The sequence below is a fragment of the Rhinatrema bivittatum genome, chromosome 8, assembly GCF_901001135.1.
Source record: "Rhinatrema bivittatum chromosome 8, aRhiBiv1.1, whole genome shotgun sequence".
NCBI classification, from domain to species: Eukaryota; Metazoa; Chordata; class Amphibia; order Gymnophiona; family Rhinatrematidae; genus Rhinatrema; species Rhinatrema bivittatum.
In genome coordinates, this window is record NC_042622.1 from 170399124 (window position 1) to 170420689 (window position 21566).

Here is a 21566-nt window from a genome sequence, read left to right on the forward strand (position 1 = left end):
GAGGAAAGTCATTATTATCACAGATCGGCATTCCTACAGAAAAGATACGAGAACCTATAAAATGTCTTTTCTACATTTCTACATAATTATATAGTATGTGAAGTATAAGGAGACAGATGAACAGGTAATGTTCTACTATGTCTAGGTAACCAAAATTGACCCCAGATAGGTATATTACAGGCCTGAGCTTGTTCAATAATAGCCCACAATTTAGTATTTTCCAACCTGTGCCAAGCCACAATCGCCCTCAATTGTGCTGCAATATAATATTTCTTAATGTTAGGGACTCCAAGACCACCCAACCCCTTTGGTTGATATAAAACCTGGCGCGTTATGTGAGGTGGTCTTCTCCAAATGAGACGAAATATCTGAGCCTGAACAGTTTTCTAAAAGGCCTCAGATATCATTACGGGTAAGGTCTGAAAAAGGTATAAAAACCTAAGCAAAACATTCATCTTTATAGAAGCTATCCTCCCAAACCAGGAAAGATTATGTCTTTCCCACATACCTAAATCACGAAATGCATGGTCAGCCAGCGGTCTGTAATTTAAAGAGAATAGATCAATATGTTCATTACTCATTTTGACTCCCAGATATTTAATATAAGCGGGAGCCCATTTAAACAGAAAAGTAGCTTATAATTGAAATTGTTGATTTTCTTGCAACAAAATAGACATGAATTCTGATTTATCAACATTAATTTTAAATCTGGAGACCTGGCCATATGTCTTGCGCTCTAACAGTAATGCTTGCAAAGAAGACATAGGGTTGCTAATGGTAAAGAGAACGTCATCAGCAAATGTGGAGATTTTATGTGATGTATCCCGAACCATGATGCCTGAAATATTAGTGTTTGCCTGGATCCTAGCAGAAAATGGCTCCATCACCAAGGCAAAGAGCAGTGGTGAAAGCGGACACCCCTGTCTCGTGCCCCTCTGAACTGGAAAGGAAGTGGAATAACCACCATTAATCTTAATCAACTCTGCCAGATGTGTATAAAGTTTCTCAATCCATTGGATAAAGTTAGCACTCAAATCAAATCTGAATAGTACTCTAAACAAAAATGCCCAATGAACCCCATCAAAAGCTTGTTCCACATTTATGGACATCAGTACTGAGGGCATTGACTGATGCCATGTCCATCAAATCAGACCCAAGACCCTCCGGACATTATCAGACGCCGTGCGGCCTAGGATAAACCCTGATTGGTCCTTATGTACAATAGCAGGCAGCAGTTTCCCCGATCAATTAGCAAGCATTTACGCTAATAATTTAAGGTCTATATTAATCAAAGACGTAGGGCGAAATGAGCCACATAAGGAAGCATCCTTCCCTGGTTTGGGCAATACAGTAATGCTGGTAACATTTGTATTAGGTGCTAACTGCGAATCACCATATAGAGAATTGAAGGTCCTTGTTAATAATGGTACCTCTTGATCTGCAAAAACTCTATAAAATTTACTGGTATATCCGTATAAACCAGGTGATTTCCCTAATTTCAAATATTTTATGGCCTGTGAAACTTCTCTTTCTGCAATATCTCTATTCAGCAGATCCCTCTGTTTCATAATACTGGGGAGGTCCACCAAAGATAAATATTCATCTACTGCTGCTAAAGAGATAGATGAATCCTCTTTATACAATTCAGCATAAAATTGGGAAAAGCTATCTCTGATATGAGACGTTTTAAAAAGGTAAATACCCCCAATAGCTTTAATCTTCAATATTTGGTTCTCCACCCTCCGGTTCTTTAGGGACTGAGCCAAACGTTTCCCCGCTTTATTGCCACCTTCAAAGTAGCATTCTTTGACAAGATCCACTTGATAAGATATTTCTGATAAATTCAATTATTGCAACTCCTGTCATACTTTGTATAATTTCAGTATGTCCTCAACTTTTTATATTGTTTATAGTATGACTCCAAAATTTTAATTTGTGCCTCCAATTGATGTCTGATTCTATTATTCTCTTTTTTCTTATAGCTAGCCCTAACTATTAAATGGCCTCACAATACCGCTTTAAGACCTTCCCACAAAGACACCTCTGAAATAACCCCATCATCATTAAGTGCTATATAGTCCTGGATCAACCCCTGCGTGTGCTCACAGAAATTGGTATCTTGTAATAAAGTGTTGTTACAGTGCCAAAAACATCTCCCTGAGTCGTCTTGTTGTAAGACCATATCACATAGTGATATGGTCCGACCAAGTGCATGGTCCGACCAAGTAATTGTCCCTATGGATGTACAAGCAACTCTCGTAATTTATCAACCAAAAACATATTGATCCTGGAGTAAGAACCATGTGGTTTAGAATAAAAGGAATAATCTCTCACATTGGTATTTAGAAACCTCCAGATATCTATCACCCCAAATCTGTTCATGAATGCTTTCAAACTGGTCCTTTGTTTGATGGGGTTCAACACTAAATTAAAGTCCCCCCTACAATAAAATAGTCCCCCATAAGATTCTCCAATCTACCCTGAAGTTCTAAAAAGAAGTTGGCGTGGTCTGCATTGGGACCATAAACGTTTACAAAAATATAAGTCCCATGGGGAGTAGACATCTGTAATATTAAATATCTCCCATCCGCATCCTGATGTAATATGTGAAATTCAGCATAAATCCTATTAGAGACTGATATGCCCGCCCTGCCATATTTATGTTTAAGGGAGTTGGAAGCAAGAAAAACTTGGGAATAATGTTTATTTTGTTTCAACAACCCTTCATGCTTCTTCCTTAAATGTGTTTCCTGAACAAATAGCACATCAGCTCTTAGGCACAAGGCTTCCTTAAATACCAAGTCTGCATAAATAACGTATTATCAGAAAAAGTAAATCTAAAAACAGGAGTACCACAGGGATTAGCTCTATCTGCAACCCTGTTTAATATTTATCTACTGCTGCTATGCCACCTCCTAGTGGGCTTGGGAATCATACACTACATTTATGCAGATGACATTCAACTACTACTTCCCGTTGAAGACACAATAGAAAAACACTAAAACTAGCAAACATGTACCTAGACATCATCAGTTACTAAACCAAATGGAACTACTCATCAACATAGAGAAAACTGAATTTTTACATTTAGAACGTAAAAACTTAACGATCATCCAAACCCCAATACTGCTGAGTAATCAGAAGATAGAATTAGCTGAAAAAGTACGGAACCTCGGTGTAATAATAGATACAGAACTCAGTCTCAAACCACACATATCCTTAAAAGTCAAAGAAGGATACGCCAAACTTATGGTACTCAGGAAATTAAAACCTTTACTAACAATGACAAAGATCAGAATAGTCTTACAAGCACTAATATTTGCTAGCACCGACTATTATAATGCCCTTTTCTTAGGACTACCATACACAACAATAAGACCATTACAAACACTGCAAAACTCTGCCGCAAGGGTATTAACTGGTAAAAGAAAAAATGATCACATTACGGATACCTTAGCAGAATTACACTGGCTTCCAAATGAATACAGAGTTCAATACAAAACACTTTGCACAATTCACAAATTGATTCATGACGAAAAAGCAGAATGGCTGAACACAGCCCTATGTGTTCATGCCCCACATAGGAACCTGAGATCTGCCAACAAAGCACTCCTAACCATTCCGTCGATTAAAACAGCCAGACTGACCCAAGTGAGAGATAGGGCTTTATCATTAGCTGGACCAATACTATGGAACACCATGCCCTTAGAAACTAGACTTCAGAGAGACTTCAAACTTTTAAAAAAGAGTTTAAAAACCTGGCTTTTCAAACAAGCCTTCTACAAAGAGAACGGAGAATAGTGGAATATGAAATCTGGCAGCAGACCATCAGCACGCAGCACCCTGTATTGTGCATTATGTGTGTCTTTTAAAACAAAATATACATTACGGTAGAGTTATACACGTATCTAAGACTGATAAACGTAGAAAAGGACAAGATTAATACCACTATACAAATAGTATTTTCTTTTTTATTATGAAACTTTGTTACCAAAATTTAATGGCACTCCATAGTGACAGTACTAATCTACACAAGATATATTTATGTGCCTCACTGTAAACCTTTGTGATGGAATACAACTGAACAACGGTACAGAAAAATGTTTAAATAACTAAATAAATAAATTTTAAAAGGAGAGTTAATCCCTTTCACATTGATTGAAACAATCCAAAGTTGGGTCATGCAGAACAATGTAAGTAGTTAGCTTATGGTATAAGATATTATAATGTATCAAAAAGAAAAGATGCAGCTGTAAATCAGTTCCTAAATAGCTAATAGCTGGCCAGAGATCATAATGCAAATCAAAACAAATATCCCCACTTTATATGGGATACCAAATTATTCATGATCAAGTCCCCCCTAAAACCTCTCCACTCCCCACCCCCCCAGATGACCCCAAAGAACACCAGTGAAAAACTATCTGTAATGGAGGAATGACATCACCCCCCCTCCCCCTGATAAATATAGTGGCCACGCCTGGACCTGAATCACATATAAAGCTTCAAGAGAGACATGGGGCTACTCTTTTATCTGTTCAAGCAGGACTGAAAATTCAAACAATATATCTATAAGCATCTGACCTCTTAAACTATCTTTACAAATGGAATAAGAAAGAAGAGCAAATTGGGAGCTGAACCAGTATAAAACCCCCAAAACCAGATCCAGAAAAGTAAGGCCCATCTATGAGCTGTGGAAATGTAACCCCATAGAAACTGCTATTAAAGTCCTCAGGTTTCAGACATCTTAGTCGAAATGGATCCTCCAGATTGTCGAAGACGTCGCCTTCCATTAGTAGCCCGCTGCTAATTCGGATAATCCTTAGACTGTTCAGTCATAGTCTCAGATGATTCCACCATAATATTTGCAGTTATTCCAGCCGAGCACAGAATCATTGCCGTCTCTGCTGAGGTTTTAATGCGTGAAGTTACCCCGCTTATGGTGAAAGCAAGACCAAAGGGGAACAGCCATCTGTATCTGATGTTTTCTTTTTGCAAGATTTCTGTGATTAGATCTTACAAAATATGGGGCTGATTTTAAATCCTACACACGCAGGGTACATTTGTGCGCGCTACTTGGCATACACAAATGTACACCTGATTTTATAACATGCGCGCGCTGTCGCGCACATGTTATAAAATCCAAAGTTGGTGCGCAAGGGGGTGCACACTTGTGCACCTTGCGTGCACCAAGCCCAAGGGGAGCCCCGATGGCTTTCCCTATTCCCTCCAAGGCCGCTCCGAAATCGGAGCGGCCTCGGAGGGAACTTTCCTACCGCTCCTCCCCCCCACCTTTCCCTCCCTTCCCCTATCTAACCCACCCCTCAGCCCTAACTAAATCTCTCCCTACCTTTTTTCAGGAGTTATGCCGGCCTGAGGCAGGCGTAACTTGTGCACGCGCCATCCTCCGGCACAGGTCGCTATGCCGGAGGACTCGGGACCGCCCCTGGACTGCCGCCCCGCCCTGGACCATAGCCGTGCCCATGGCCCCGCCCCCTTCCCGCCCCTTTTTCAAAGCCCCGGGACATATGTGCGTCCCGGGGCTTGTGCTCGGCGCGCGCAGGGGTTTATTACGCGCGTAACCCTTTGAAAATCTACCCCTATTTGTATAAGCGGTATACAAAAGATCTTAAATAAATACATTCTTACATTTCTGCAAGGTTACTGGAGACAAATTTGAAAAAACTTCTAATCTATGTCCTTGCCACATCACTTGTCTGGCTTTCCTCGCTGTTCTGAGAATTTTCTCCTTCAGCTGAAAACTCTGGAAGCAGGCTATGATATCTTTGGGTAAATTTTCTCTTTTTAGCCCCAGTGCTCGGTGAGCCCCTTCAATACATATATTGCGGGGGTGAATCTCCTCACCATTTCTAGATAACAAAGAGCTGCACAATAATTGTATCACAGATGAGGCATCATTATAATTCTCTTGGTCAGGGATTCCTCGGAAGCGAGGGCTGCACCTCCGAGACCTGTTCTCGAGGTCTTCCAGCTTTTCCTGCACATCAGACTGCATGGCATCTAGAGCTGTCAGCTTCTTATGTAAGTTAATAGTTGCTTCAGCATGTTCGTCCATTTGTGTTTCCAGCTCATCAACCCGCCTGCCAATATCCCCGATTTCACGCTTCAATTCTGAAACGGTTTGGAGGATATCAGCCTTCACTCCTTGTAAATTTGCATTCAGTTCCTTGAACTAAATCATAAAGTCAGCTCGGGACAGGATATCTGGTATAGAGGAGCCAGAATTGCTTGTTTGTTGCGCTACCACTGTGCCGTCCGACACTTGCGTGCTCTCGGTGGCCATCTTGCCTCCTTCTTCCTCCTCGTGTGCAATCGCGCTGTAGGAGAACTGCCTCAAATCTATTGATTTCTTCTTTCCCACCAGGATTCTCTCAGTAATGGCGAATTAAGAGGAAAGAGGCCAACGCCGAATCCCTGCCCATCTGGCAGGCACGGGAAATGTAGCATAGAGAAGACCGCTTCCCCAGCACCGCTCAGGTGCCCAAGTCCTTCTGATCGAGACCGACCTTAGATCAGACTTGGCAACCTGCTGAATTTAAGCATATTACTAAATGGAGGAAAAGAAACTGAGAGAGACTGAGAATTGTTCCGTGCCCAAAACTGTTCTTGAAACCCCACTAGCGGTCAGGTAAGCAGAAAAATTACATTGGGGTGAGAGGGAGCAACTCGTTCATGCTACCATCAGCACTGATGATGTCAATTCCTCCATGGCCATGGTTTTTAATATGCTGGAAAGTTATTTAAAGAAGAGAAATTTCTCTCCATTCAAGAACTTAACGTTAAATTGGGAGAGATTGATATCCCAATTTTTAGGTATTTACAACTTCAATTTTGAATGCATGTGAATTTGCAGCTACATTCAGTACAAAGATCTTACCCTTTGAGAGTTTTCTCCTTAGGAAGGTAATTAATAGAGGACTGGTCTCTAAAATTTACCAGATTCTTATGTGTGAAGAAGTTGACCCAACAGCAAGATATAAGGATCTTTGGATCAAAGATTTAGGGAGTGAGGTTGATGAGGAGGAATGGGAGCACATAGTATGGAGAGTCTGTCGGGGGAACTCTGGATGTATGCTGGCTAAGGAGAATGGGTACAAAATTTGTTATCGTTGGTGCTGAAATCCAGTGCAGTTGCAGAGAATGAATTTGATTGACTTAGACAGGTGCTGGAGGAACTGTGGGGAAGTGGCATCCTTTTTTCATATCTGGTGGACTTGCCACTTGATCTTGGTATTTTGGAAGGAAGTTCTATCATGGATTCAGGAGGCAATGGGGATACAATTGCCATTTGATCCAGGCATGATATTACTAGGTCTTCCATTACCAGGTATTACTTCTTCTCGTCGGGAAGGGCAATCCTTTAGTGATACATGCAATTGTTGGTGAGGTGTATGGTAGCTAGATTTTGGAAGTTACCAGGTGGAAGGTGAAGGGTGGATCCAAACTTGTTGGTCTGTATTTTCTATTGAATTAATTACATATCTTGTACAAGATACATACTATAATGCACCTAGAATCTCGGATCCTTTTTTGAAACTTGCTGGTAAAGAAGTGGGATCTGTATCCACTGTTACCTAGAGGGATTGTGATATTATAATAGGTTATGTATTTTCTGCATTTGTTAGCTGAACAATGTAATTCGTATTTTGGGTGGTATGTTTTCACTCCTATTTAACTTCTTATTGTATTGTCTTTCACTATTACAATAAAGCCTGTTTGGAACTCCAAAAAATAAATAAAATACAGCTTTATGCGCATAACTGTTGGCCCCACCCCAGAACACCCAGGCCCCGCCCCTTATCTGACCCCTTATTTTTTGCTCACATATATATATTTACACATAAGTCGCGGCTTTTAAAATCCGTGTTGCATGCGCACAGCCACATGCACTCATACGTGGGCATTTTAGCACTAGCAATGCTTTTAAAATCGACTTCAAAGAGGGAGCAGGACATACAAGATTAATAGGAGGGGAAAGTTTTCATCTATGAAAGTTCATTATAACACTGAAAATGTGTGTTCATTGATTTGCACACACTAGTAAAAAGGTCTTAGACCTAAAGTGAAGAAGTAATCTGGTTGGCTGAAGATTTTTTTATCTTAATTTAAGATCATGATTTTTAATGCAACAAAGTCCCATCATTTGCAAGAGTCGCTGCAGCACAGTACAGGCCTCTCTTCATCCTCATGTCTCAAGCAGGCTGCAATGCCTTTTTTGGAACCAGCATGAGAATTATTCAAAGATACTGCTGTACGTGAGCTTTAGAGACCACTGTATTTACTGCATTTTTATAAATTCTATTATACAGGCCTCTGATGAGGCTCTCCTAGATCACCGTGTTAAATTCTGAAGGCCCTGTCTCAAAGGAAAGAGAGAGAATAGAAGTGGTCCAGAAAAAATTGTGCGGGGTCTATGCCAAAAAATATATATATGAGAGGAGACTTGAGGGCCTAAATATACCCCAGAGGACAGGCGTGACAGGGGGACATGATACAGAACTTTTAAATACCTGAAAGGTATCAATAATGCAAAAGATACCAACCTTTTCCAGTGGAAAGGAAGCCATAGAACTAGGGGCCATGATATGAAACGCCAGGGCAGGGTAGATTCGGGAACAATGCCAGGAAGTATTTTTTTCATTGAGAGTGGTGAATGTCTGGAATGACCTCCCAGAGGAGGTGGTGAAGACAAGAGCGGTGATGGAATTCAAAGAGATAAACACAGAGGATCTCTAGTAGCAGGAGGATGGAAAGCAAGTGCTGGGGTAACTGTGGTAATGTTTCTGCATGTAAGTAACCTACAAGCAGGAGCAGCTACAACCCTAAACACCTTGCTGGGCAAACGGGATGGACCTCTCTGTTCTTTATCTGCATTTTCGAGGTGGGCATTTTTTCTGATATGGCAACTAATTAAATGGGAACAAAAATTAATTTAAAAAACAAACATTGGTCCCTTTATCAGACCTACAAAGCTAATAGAAGTCTGCACCGAAGGGTTCCTGATCCCACCACAACATTCACAGCGAGAAACTAATCTGCCGTGGATTGCATCCGATAAGGCTCTCGGCTCTCAGTATTACTTGCTACGGCATAAATCTTTCCTTCTCTCCCTCCTACCTTGTGCCTAGTGTTGTACACTACTGTCGCCAGGACAGAATTTTTCTCTCTCGTGTCAACTTCAGAAAGGTCGTAGAGAGAACAGCAGACAGGTCCATATGCCCATTCTTCAAACTTCCTGGAGAGGTGACTAACATCAAGATCGTCCTCATCCTTATACTGCCGACTCAGAATATGAGTCAAAATCTTCACGGGGAGACAGAAAACAAGAAAGGAAGACACATCACGTCACAGACCGTGGCTGGGGAACGCCATTATCAGGTGCGCGTGCTTGTAGGGAATGGAGAAGAACTGAAAACTCAGCAGATCACAGCAGGGAGGGAAAGAAAACACCAACGGCTGTAAACAGTTTAACTACATTTATTCCCACTGCATGGTCAGGCCTGCACTTGCCATAGTAAGAGGATTAACCAGAAGTAAGAATATTTTGGATTTATTTAGTGCACTGTATAGTCATAGTGGTGCAGACACCTCTGGGGTGGAAGATCTGACCACACATTTGTGGCACCTGGGCTGTATTACAGCATCCAATGATGAAAAAGTGAAAAGAAAACGATGTTGTTGTTATTATTATTTAATTATTTTTTAGAAAAGTAAGGGGCAAGGGGAGGGGGCATATTCAGCAAGAAGCTGAACAGATAAATTATCCAGCTAAAGTTAGCTGGATAACTTGTCCTGGATATTCACTGGGATAAATGTGGCACTGAATATCCCTGATTAAAGTTATTCAGCTAACTGTAGCCAGATAACTTTCAATCTAACCAGGCAGATCTGGAATAGAACAGGTTATAAAGTTATCTGGTTATAATCAGCCGGATAACTTTAGTCTTAACCAGCTAAATTCAAAAAGAGGAGTAGTAAAACTTGAAAAAAAAATAAAATAAAGCTGGCAGGTGCTTCCAGTGTGGCTGCTAAGTGACGTCAGAAGCCGCAGGCCCGGGCCATGATATATCTTGACCCAGGCTGAAAAAAAGAAGAAATTAAGGTACCGGGATGGTGGGAGGGCATAGGCTTGGGAAGAGGGAGGGGGAGAGGGAGGGGGAGAGGGAGGGGGAGGCCCATGTAAAACATCAATATTTGGATCGTTTGATAAGATCTTAAAGCGGGGGAGGGGGGGGGGGTGAAACCAGGATCCGCCACGGCATTGGTTTCTAAACAAAAGAAAAGATTTTTTTTTTGCTGGGGGATGGGGGTGGAGGCTGTGCTGCAAGTTCAACCCAGCAGGGCCGAGCATTGGATCTTGGTTAGGGGACATTAGGAGAAGTAGGCCTGTGATCTTTATTTAATTTATTTATATTTTTTAAGTTTTACTGCTCCTCTTGACTAGCTATATTCTTTCTGAATGTAAACGCTTAATACTAAAGTTATCCGGGAATATGTTCCTGGATAGCTTTAGAACTGCTCTCGGGCACGTCTAGAGTTAGGCCAAAAACGTATCCGGGTAACTCTTAATATCAAAGTTAGCCGGGCAAGTTATTTGCCTAACTCTGCCCCTCCCTGGAACACTTCCAACACTCCCTTTTCTTATTTGGCAAATTCTTAGCTGGATAAAGACTTGTCTGGCTAACAGCCGGATAAGCAAAGAAAATATTCAAACCAAGCCATTTAGATGAACAACTTGTGAGTTACCTATATTAATGGCTTTGAATATTGACCCCAAGAATATTAAACGATTTGCCAAAAGTCAGGAGTTGAACCAATTCCCTAGAGATCTCCATAGCTCTCGGCTTATACCACTGTTCTGAAGGGGGGAACAGAGGCATGTTGATCTATTACAAAAAAAGCGTGATTGGGGGCAAATAGATCTCAAAACTCAAGCGCTAAAAATGACTTAATGTTGCTGAGATATTACGCAACCTCTCCCCAGCGCATTATGTGACACAAGAAGCTCTACCTTAAGTTTTCCACTCTTCGCAGCCAGCTGCAGTGGTGTCAGCTCTTCATTATTGCGGATCTTCTCCAGGTTCTGCCTCTTCCGTTCCTGTGTCTTGATCCTTTGCTTTTCACTTTTTTTCAGAATCTCGTCATACATTTTCATCACAAACCTTTTCTTCTTGGAGTCATCGGAGATTGTCACCAGGGCGTGGAGGACGGTATTCCCCAACTTATCCTGCGCAGCGATGTCGGCGCAGTTACCGTATTCGTTCTCCAGCAGGAAACCTACTAGATAAGGCTGGTTGGTGCAAGCAGCCAGCGAGAGCGGGTATTCCCCTGTTAAAGGAAACAGTACAGGTACAAGCACAGCTATACTGCAGCAGGTGTAAAGGATGCAGGAAAACAGAAGAACCCAATTGATACAGAACTGGTGATGTCTGATCGCTGAATGATCTTTCTTTACAAATCCAGCTGCACAACATTTTGGCTTCAAACACACATACAGTATCAGCAAGAAAAAGTTTTGTTGAATAAGGGCATCAAGAAGGAAAACAATGAAAACATGTAACACTAAATGCAGTAGTCCAAACATAAAGGGCCTGATTTTCAAAATCATTTACAACCTTAAAAATGGGTTTTACATGTGTAAATGCATTTTTGAAAATTGCTATAATATTTGCCATTGCTTCGTCCATAGGATTTACCCGCATAAGTGCACTTTATGCCAGTAAATGGCTTTTGAAAATTGCTACAATAGTAGTTATGTTTACACATGTAAATCCTTTTGAAAATTACCCCCCAAATTTTTAACTGGGCAATAAAATGCTTAAATTCTTGGCTTTAATAAACCTTCTGTAACCTCAGAGAGACACTTTACTTCTTGGTTTGAATTCAGCATTCTATATACAAAAAGCATAGCTTTCAAACAACTATGCACAGCAGCATATGCTTGTGTATATGCCCACACATAGATCTACGCTAGTATTGTATAACCTGTGCATGTCAGATACACATGTATTATAAAATATGCATATATCTACCCCCAAATACTGGGCCTGATTTTTAAAAATCATTTACTTGAGTAAAACTGGGTTTTATATGTGTAAATGCACTTTACTCAAGTACGTGGGCTTATGAAAATTGCTACAATAGTAGTTACATTTACGCATGTAACTCCTTTTGAAAATTACCTCCAATGGGCGTATGTATGCTTACATTCGAATCATGTAATGCATTGAAAGCAGTATTTCAATGCATTGTACACACTAGGGTGGCCCTTAGTTGTATATGATTTTGTGAACTGAAATATTTTTCATCTCCCAAGCCCCCAAAATTGTTCCAATCCATGTAAAAGTACACTCTGTAAAATTTCAGCTCAATCAGATAATATTAAAATGGCCCCCAAAGGCACTGAAGTTTCAGACTTTAACAAAATCAATATTTTTATATTAAACTGTTTTTATCTTCTTTATCATACTGTGGGGGGGACAGGAGGGTAAGGTTAGCGATAAAGTATTTCTGTGGGATAACAAGCAGAGGCTGAATGGACCTGGAGAATTTTATCTATAGCAGAGTGCCTCTTCTGCTGCAGCCATGTAAAATAACAGGAGCTCAGGGCATGCAATTCCCAGCCAGACAGAAGAAAGGATGTCGCATAGCACATCGCATTATAAACACAACTCATTCAGCCCTATGCCCCATTCCAGGGAGTCTGCATAGCATGAGAAGAAAGGAGAACAAGCACCCAGGTGAGAAACCCTGGAGAAAACAGAAATCAAAGCAGTAAAAGACTAATCGGATTGCAAAGCCTGGATGGGATGATAAAGTAACAATAAAGGCAGAATCTCCTTTGGGAAATGCATCCACTGGAAGGCGTCCAGTATAGTTTTAATAAGACAAGTGAGGATTTGGGTTAATTACTGCTTTAAGAAAACTGCCCCATGTTGACTAGTAACTGGAATAAAAGGCCCGAAGAGAAAAAATATAATTGTCAGCCCAGAGACAGAACAACAGAGGCTGAGAAAGGCATGAGAGTGCAGAGTGAATGTAAGATAAGAAGGTGCCAGGATGGGAAGCTACAAGAACAAAGGAAGTACTGAGTAAGCATAATATATGATGTCTAAGAGGCGCATGAAGGAAAAGTACTAGTAAATGTAGGGGCTGAGAGAGGGGAGGGGGGAAAAATGTGCGAGCCATGTTTAACAGTGTATAAAAGACTAATGCAAATTCAAAACGATGAGTAAACTGGCATTGCTCAGAAGGCAGTTCATTCTGTATACTGGGCTCCGTTTACTCCCTTAAGGAAACACAATCTTGTTTCCTTCGGTTTCCAATATCAACTACTTTTGTATGTATAAAAAAACCAAACCTGCCAGTGATTATAGATCTCTAAGCTACTTAATAAATGTTATGTTTTGAAACTGAAAGGCTGTTTCATCACTGGCTTTGTGTCCTGACTGGGGAGGAAACCAGGCGGGGTAAGGCTGGGGGGGTGAGTGTGTGTGTGATTTCTTCTTCTACCTGGTTGTTATACCTGATCCTAGCCCAGGTGCTAACTTTGAAACAGGGAACAAAGGTGACTTAAAAGATTGTTGCTCTGTGCTTAAAGATTGGAAGAATGGGAGATATATTTTCAGTACTAAATTTTAAATGAAAATGAACACCAGTCCACCAAGCCTCTCAGACAGGATTGTGTGATCACACGCGCTGTCTAACAGGTTTTGTTTAGGAGGGGGGTGGGGTTCGGTTGGGTTTTATACCAGAACATAATCTGAGTTGGCTTTTTGTTTATTGGCTTCAGGAGAAATAAGGATCAACAAAAAGGCTGCAGGTGCTACCTTTTTATTAGACTAACGTAAAATTGGAGAATCTGCTCCAGATACTTACCAAAATAAAACCAGTCATTCCTTGTCTTGCTGATCTGGAAGAAGACTCCCTGGGCTTTCGCACTGACATTAGCTCCCTTGCTGACCAGAAGTTCGACCATTTTCACCTGCTTTCTTTCTATTGCAATATGCAAAGCAGTCTGTCCTGCAGAGAGAGAACAGAATGAACAGAAGTACCCAGAAGGATTACCCTGGCTACTCAAACCAGAAGCTTTTGACCAAGGATTTGACTCGGCTTTAAATCCTAGAACTGTGTCTCTGTTGCCCAGTGAAATTAATCAGAACTAGTCATATACGTATATCCGTAATACTGATCATCATGTCATTAATCTAGTAGCTGGCCTGCCCACCCCAGAAGTGGCTGCATGAGTATAGCCTATTGGAATTCTGTCTGCATGAAAAATGCTTATCATGGGTTAGGATCAGATGTACTAAAGGCTTTTCTCCCATTTTAAGTCTATGTGATAAAAGCCTAGTGGCCAATATTTAAAAAAAAAGGTGAGCTCGTAAATTTAGGCCTGTCACTAATTTTAGGATAGTCACTGACAGGTCAATACAGTAAAGTGCGGCCGCGGTTACCCTGCTCCTAACCCGCTTTCTACCCACTTTTCGGCCACGTTAGCCCTTCCTGCGATACACAATCCCCTTTAACCTACTCTTACCGTGTCCTTAAATCACCGGGTAACCCCTTCCGCCCGCGGCATGTATATTACATGTAAACGATCGAATTAGCTATTCCCTCCCATACAGTAACACGCGCCCCGACTATCGCTTTTTTACCCTGCCATTTTGCCGCGTGTTTAACCTGCTAACTTACCGCCTACCCTTACCCCTGCGTTAGAGGCAGGGGTAAGGGTAGGCGGCAAACTTTCCCCCAGCCCCCGCTCACCTGCCCTGGCCGCGTCCATGGGTACTGGTCTCGGGGGCAGCCCCAGTCCTCTCCCCTCCTCCCGAAGCAACGAAAGCGGAAAAAATCGAAAAAGCGAAAAAAAAACAAAAAACCCCCCAAAAAAGCGAAAAAAAAAAAAGTAGCAAGAGAGAGAGGGGAGAGAGGACGGGCAATCCTACGCTCGGGATGACATTTGACATGAAATGACAGATACCAGCGTGTCCGTGAAGCGTTAGGCCAGCGCACCCAGGTTACTGTATAGGCGCTGTATAGCGCTCTATACAGTAAAATGGGTTGCGCGGGCCTAACACTTCAGGGACGCTTCTTAGATGCAGCTTGCATTTGCAAGCTATTTACATACAGTATCGAGCGGTAGGTGAGCCGGACTGTGCGTGCGGCAACCGCGGGTGCGCCCGGCACCAACGCAGCTCTTCCTACCGCTCCTTACTGTATCGACCTGTGACTTTGGAATATCAGGCTCTTAGTACTTAGGCTCTTACAGGCCGATACAGTAAGGTCGCACAGAAAACGGGCGCTCAGTGTTGAACATCTGCTTTTCTAATGCGCGCCCAGCCACCTCTCCTGGGCGCACCACACAGTATTTATGGTAAATGAGGGGTCTTACTAAAAAGGAGCTGATAGGGACAATAGTGTGCCCCACCCAGGAAAGGTGGCTGTCAGTGGATTTGGAAAACAGATGCTTATTTTTACGAGTGCCCATTTTCTTTACCTGTGCAAGCCACCGGTTAGGAAAAAGGACGCTCATAAAATTGAGCGTATGTTTTCCTAACCCAAACACCAGCACACTTTTGCATTTTTATTAAAAAAAAATTTTTTTTTAACCTTTTGGTTCCTCCTACTTAATATCACCACAATATTAAGTCAGAGGATGTACAGAAAAGCAGTATTTTCTGCTTCTCTGTAGGCTTTTTTGGGCTGCTCAGAAATTAACACCTCCTCTGGGCAGGCGTTAATTTCTGAGTGTTAAAGGTGCGGATTGGGCGCCCATATTTTTTTCTGTATCTGGGGCAAATAGCTAATAGCCTCATCAATATGCATTTGCATGTGATGAGCAGTATTAGTTTCGGGGGGGGGGGGGGGGTTTGGGTGCGCGTCCAAAACGCGAATCCAACTGCGGATTAAACAGTGCACTCAGCTAAGCACGCTTTACTGTATCGGCCTGTTAGTTACTTATATGCTGATGTTATTTAATCCTTTCTATGTTTCAAATCTGTTTATTAAAGTTATACATAAGAAAATTGCAAATACAGAAGAAAATAAGCAAAGCATTGGTTCACTCTTCCCAATGCCTGAACTGTACAGACTGTGAAAGCCCCCCCCCCCCCCCCCCCCGTGCTCCCTGTGAACATTCTAACAAGATTAATCACCATTAAGGGGAACATTATAGTCATTAAGAATTAGGATGACCTGAGGTGAAAGTGACTGCATAACAACAAGAAAGTTCTACGCTTCAATAAGTCCAGCTTTTCCTTATATTTCTCATTGGTACACATAGCATGTAGTCAATCGCACATCAATAGGCAGTGCTTCACACTTGTCTAAATTTAATTTTAACACTGCTAACCTTCCATCGTAGGCAAATTCCTACAATAAAATCCTGAGGGAGGACTGAAGGTCCACGATATGGATCAAAATATAATCTGCAAAAAACACTAATTTAAATTGCTGAGAAGAGCCCTCCCCAAAAGGCAGGTGCTTAATGAGGGGGTTATCCCTCAAGTGTTGAAGTAAGGGCTCTAAGGCTAAAATAGTGTTCTAAGTGTTCTAAGTTCTAAGTGTTCTAAGTTCTAAGTAAGTGTTCTAAGTGTTCTAAGTGTTCTAAGTTCTAAGTAAGGGCTCTAAGGCTAAAATAGTGTTCTAAGTTCTAAGTGTTCTAAGGCTAAATAGTATTCTAAAAAAGGGCTCTAAGGCTAAAATAGGAGTGTTCCCAGAACACTCCTAAATCTCACCTCATCTACTCAAAGAATGTATCCACTCTGGCTTTGTAAATAATTAATTACGATGTTAACTTACTTTTGTCTTTCTCTCTCTTCTCCTAGTTCCATTACCTTTGTTCAATGTAACTTCATTTCCTATGCACTAGTTCAGTTTTATTGTTACCCTACACTCCTTGTTCAAATGTAAACTGGCATGATGTGATCCTATCATGAATGCCGGTATATAAAAAACCTAAATAAATAAATAAAAAATATAGAGAAGAGAGGACAGTGGGCAGCTTTGCCTCGCACCTCTCCGCAAAGAAAACTCTGGCAAGTGATACCCGTTAACCCGTACATAACACGCATGGGTCATTACATAAAGTTTGGAGGCCTTGAACAAAATAACCCTCTCTCCCAAAGGCATGTGAGATATGAAACATAAACCCCCAATCTAGGCGGTCAAATGTCTTCTCCACATCAAGGCTCAATATGAGAGATGGCAATTGCAGTCACCGACACCTCTCTCGAGAGGCAAGGATTCTGGTATATTCTTGACTGCATAGTGACCACAGACAAAACCCACCTGCTCCTCCCCAATAAGGGTAGGCAAAATTGTAGGCAGGCGATTAGCCATAATTATTGCCAGCAATTTAATATCAAAGTTTAACAGAAAGATTGGCCGGTAGGAGGCCAGGGCAGAAAGATCTTTTCCCAGTTTAGGGAGTACAATTATAGCCACATAATTGAGCGAGAGAGGAAAGTGGCCTAGGGTAATCAAAAAAGCATACATCTCACCTAGAGGTGTCCCCACTTTGGAAATTAATAATTTGAAAATTCAGCGACAGACCATCCGGTCCAGGGGATTTCAATAATGGGGCCTCTTTTATGCCCTGTACTATTTCTAGAAACTGGATAGGGTGATTCAACATAGTCACGTGGTCTGGAGAAAGTAAACCAGCTGCTAGCAGATAATCCCCAATGTCAGAAGGATGGCCCACATCTGCTGTGTACAGTCTGGCCTTCCCTGAATTTACTAATTTCCCTCAGATGTGTGTATGGTAGTGACATATTTATTGTTGGTCCAGTTCTTGGTTAAAGTAGCCAATGATTTCCCCACCTTGTTACCATGCTGGTAAAATCTACACCTATAACACGCTACGGTTTTCTTCGCTGGTTGGTGGAGCAGCTCACTTAAAGCTATTTGAGTCGACCAGAATTTCGCTTTTGATTTCTTACTAGAATGACTCTCATATTGTTGTTTGTCCTTATAAAGCTGTCTCTTCAACCCCAGAATATATTCGCGGAACATCAAGTCATTATGCAAATATCTAGGAAATTGCCAGGCAAAAGTGGCATCTGTTGGACAAAAGCCCTCAACATCAACCCAAACAGGGACATGATCTGAAATCATCAGTGTCCCAATTTCAGCAGCTAAAGTTCTAGAGAAAATCCCAGGATCTAGGAGAACATAGTCGATCCGGGAAGGGCATCATGCGCCCTGGAAATATGAGTGTATTCCCTAACCAAGGGATGGAGGGAACACCAACCATCCACTAAGTTTAAATTGTCAGGTAAAAAGCCCGCACCCTTCTCGAGGGCTAGAGCGGTCTGAGAGTCTAGTACACAATTGAAATCTCCCCCCCCAATATCAAAGAAGAAGAACTGAAGGCAGGAGTAGTTACGCCAACCACCTAAAGAAGGAGTGATCGTAAACGTTTGGGACACATACCGTTCAAAACACTATCGGTTTCCCAAATAATTTCCCCTTCTCAATCAGATGCCTCCCTTCCATATCAGCAATAATCTTAGTAGCCTGAAAAGGGACTGCCTCATCCATTAAAACTGCCACTCCAGCTTTACGAGTACCAGACTGTGGAGCATAAACCTCCCCCATCCACTGGCAACATAACTTTTGGTGTTCCTTGGCATCTAAATGAGTTTCTTGCAATAGAGCCACCTGCGTTTTCCAACAGTGTAAGGCTTGCAAAACTTTATATCACTTGACCACCGATCCAAACTCTCCCACATTCCAAGTTACACACCGGAAGTTACTAGTCGGTAAGATAAAAACCATGCTTTTGCTTCCATAATACCCAATCAACCAGGGCTCCCCAGCCTAAGCCCCAGCTGAGACAATCACAGGAGTAATCACTGCCTAAAAGAAATATGTAAGAGATAATTCTGCTCACAGGGTCTCGATATCCCACCCCCCTGCTCCATTCCCCCTTTCCCCACTTCCCATAACCTCAAATTAAAATTAAGCCCCAAATTAATCCTTTCTAATCTAATTTTAGGCTGCGATCTCCTTCACACTGCCCAAGGAGAAATACCTGCTTTAGGGTAAGAATTTGCCTCGTGATCCAATCATGTGGCAAAATCTGTTAATTATTCTCACGTTCATTCTCTGGGTGCAGCCTTTTTGGCCCCATGGAATAATCCTGGAAATGCATTTTATATACACAAGGCCTGATCACCACAGTGCTGGCTCCTCCAGAATTGCAGAACACATGTGGTGTGCATGGATAGCAGGTCTCTAGCTTACATAAATGGGGAAAAGACAGCGTACGCGGTACCTTTCTCACCTTCATAAACTTCATGTGTGTATGCAGCATCTAGCAGCTCCTTCAAGTCCTCTGTGTCTTCAGCATAGGCTAAGAGTTTTCTCACAATACTGTCTGTATTTTCGTTTAGGTTCATCAAAGCTTTCATCAGGCAGGTCTGTCCAGTGTCATTTACTATACAAATGTAACAAACTCGTCAGTTACGTTCAGTTCTTACAGAAAGCACATGTGACATAGGCACAGTCAGACTGATGCAATATAAAGTGTGAAAAAACATGCGTCCAAACTGGGTGCACGTTTTTTTCAACATACGTACATCCTCCTCTCCTGGATGCCTGATGGAATACACAAATGCGCTGCCGCGCTAAAAGGGACACATAATGGATAAGAGTAAGTGGCTAGGTGCCCACAACAGTTTGGCCAGAGCTCACTCCCCACCCTCAGCAGGGCTGTACTCGATTGGTCCTTTTCACTGACACTTGCCAGTGAAAGGTCCAATCCCCTTTCAGGACAGTCTTCTGAAAGAGGATTGGTCCTTTCATTGACATGTGACAATGAATGGACCAATCGGCAGTCAGTAAAGGAGTGAGTAAATTAATATTAAGTGCCCGACACTTAATATTAATGTATTCACTCCTTCACTTACCCCTGCTACAGCCCCGAGACCCCTGTCAGCATCTCGCCCCTGAGAGGCTGCTTCTCATGCTATTCCAGTCCTCTAAGCAGCAGCAGGTTTTAGTTCAGTGACTGCGGCACAACTTCCTGCACCAGCTGCCAGCATTACCCTCTCTCAACCTTGAATTTTAGGGGCCAATCTCCTCTTCTTTGCGCTAAGCTGGGGCCTCTCTAGCTCCCTGGTGAGGGTTGCTTTATTTTAAACAAAAAATCACTAATGCACCCTTGACTCGCTGCAAGACTTAACGCCAGCTCCGGGCTGGCGTTAAATTTGTCTCATCAGAAGGGGTATGTTAGCGTGAATCGCCGGGATCGCGTCTACAATAATGGATGGATACAACTATTGAATTTAGCATATCGGTTTTTCTGATGATTGTCACGGAATAATATGAAAGTTTTTGTCCCCTGAAGCAGGACCTCAAGAGTGGGGGTCCGAAACACGATCGTGTTGGGCTATGCAGATAAGTACCACTGCTGAATTAATTCTTATTGGGATTGAAAAAAGTGACAGCTAATTGACTTTCAAATGTGATCTTTGGAGTGCTCACCAGTGTGATGGAAAGTAAAAGTTATATAAAAAATTATAAAAAATTACAAAAAAATATATAAAGTAAATTGGACCAGAAACCATTAAAGAGTCAGGTAAAAATACCTTGACCCCATGAGCAGTGGTCCTACAAAACTATAGTGTATTGTGAGACAATAGCTATTCCTAAATACTTAAAGAAGGAACCAGGTGTACCAGCATTTTGGGATATTGTTTACAATTTTGGTGCCCGGAATACATAAGGTGTATGAGAGCCAATAGAATGTGTGAGAGATAAACCCATGCCAGAAATGATATTCAAAGATGATGATTCAGAAGAACTGAAACAAATCTCAGTGAACCTGGAAGAGATGTACTAGGGTAAATTGACAATCTAAAGAGTAGCAAATCACCTGGACCAGATGGTATTCATCCCAGAGTGTTGAAAGAATTGAGAAATGAAATTGTGGACCTGCTATTGGAAAACTGTAAACTATCAGTAACATCATCTATGGTACCTGAAGACTGCAGGGTTGCCAAAATAATGCCAATTTTTAAAAAGGGATCAAGGGGTGATCCAGGAAACTACAGACCAGTGAGTCTGATGTTTGTGCTAGGCAAAATGGTAGAAACTATCATAAAGAACAAAACTGCTGAACATATAGATAAACAGAGTTTAATGGACAAAGCTAACATGGATTTAACCTAAAAAATTGCCTCAAACATTTGCTAAATTTTTTTGAAAGTGTAAATAAACATGTGGATAAAAGTGAGCCACTTGAAATAATGTATCTGGATTTCCAGAAAGCATTTGACAAAGTCCCTCATGAGAGGCTTCTTAGGAAATTAAAAAATCATGGGATGGGGGCAGTGTCCTATTGTGGAATGTCAACTGCTTAAAAGATAGAAAATAGTAAATGGTAAATTTTCCTAATGGAAAAAGGTGACTAGTGGAGTGCCCCAGGGACCTGTTCTGGGACCACTGTTTTTTTAATATATTTATAAACGACCTGGAAATAGGAACAAGTGATCAAATTTGCCAATGACACAAAATTTTCAAAGTTGTTAAATCATAAGAGG

General features: G+C 41.6%; 1 protein-coding gene across 7 annotated transcripts in view; it reads right to left on the reverse strand.

Moving 5' to 3' along the window:
* The window catches only part of LOC115096930 (transient receptor potential cation channel subfamily V member 3-like), a 140817-nt gene that overhangs the window by 36626 nt on the left and 82625 nt on the right, over positions 1 to 21566 (reverse strand). For all 7 annotated transcript variants that reach the window (XR_003858169.1, XM_029612234.1, XM_029612235.1 and 4 more), the window contains 4 exons: positions 19307 to 19459; positions 13897 to 14040; positions 11030 to 11346; positions 9136 to 9321 (listed from right to left, as the gene is read on the reverse strand). Coding sequence is in view for 6 of the 7 variants with exons in the window: in XM_029612234.1 (XP_029468094.1) it covers positions 9136 to 9321; positions 11030 to 11346; positions 13897 to 14040; positions 19307 to 19459 (800 nt within the window). In the remaining variant the exon portion in view is untranslated. The remainder of the gene's footprint in view (positions 1 to 9135; positions 9322 to 11029; positions 11347 to 13896; positions 14041 to 19306; positions 19460 to 21566) is intronic.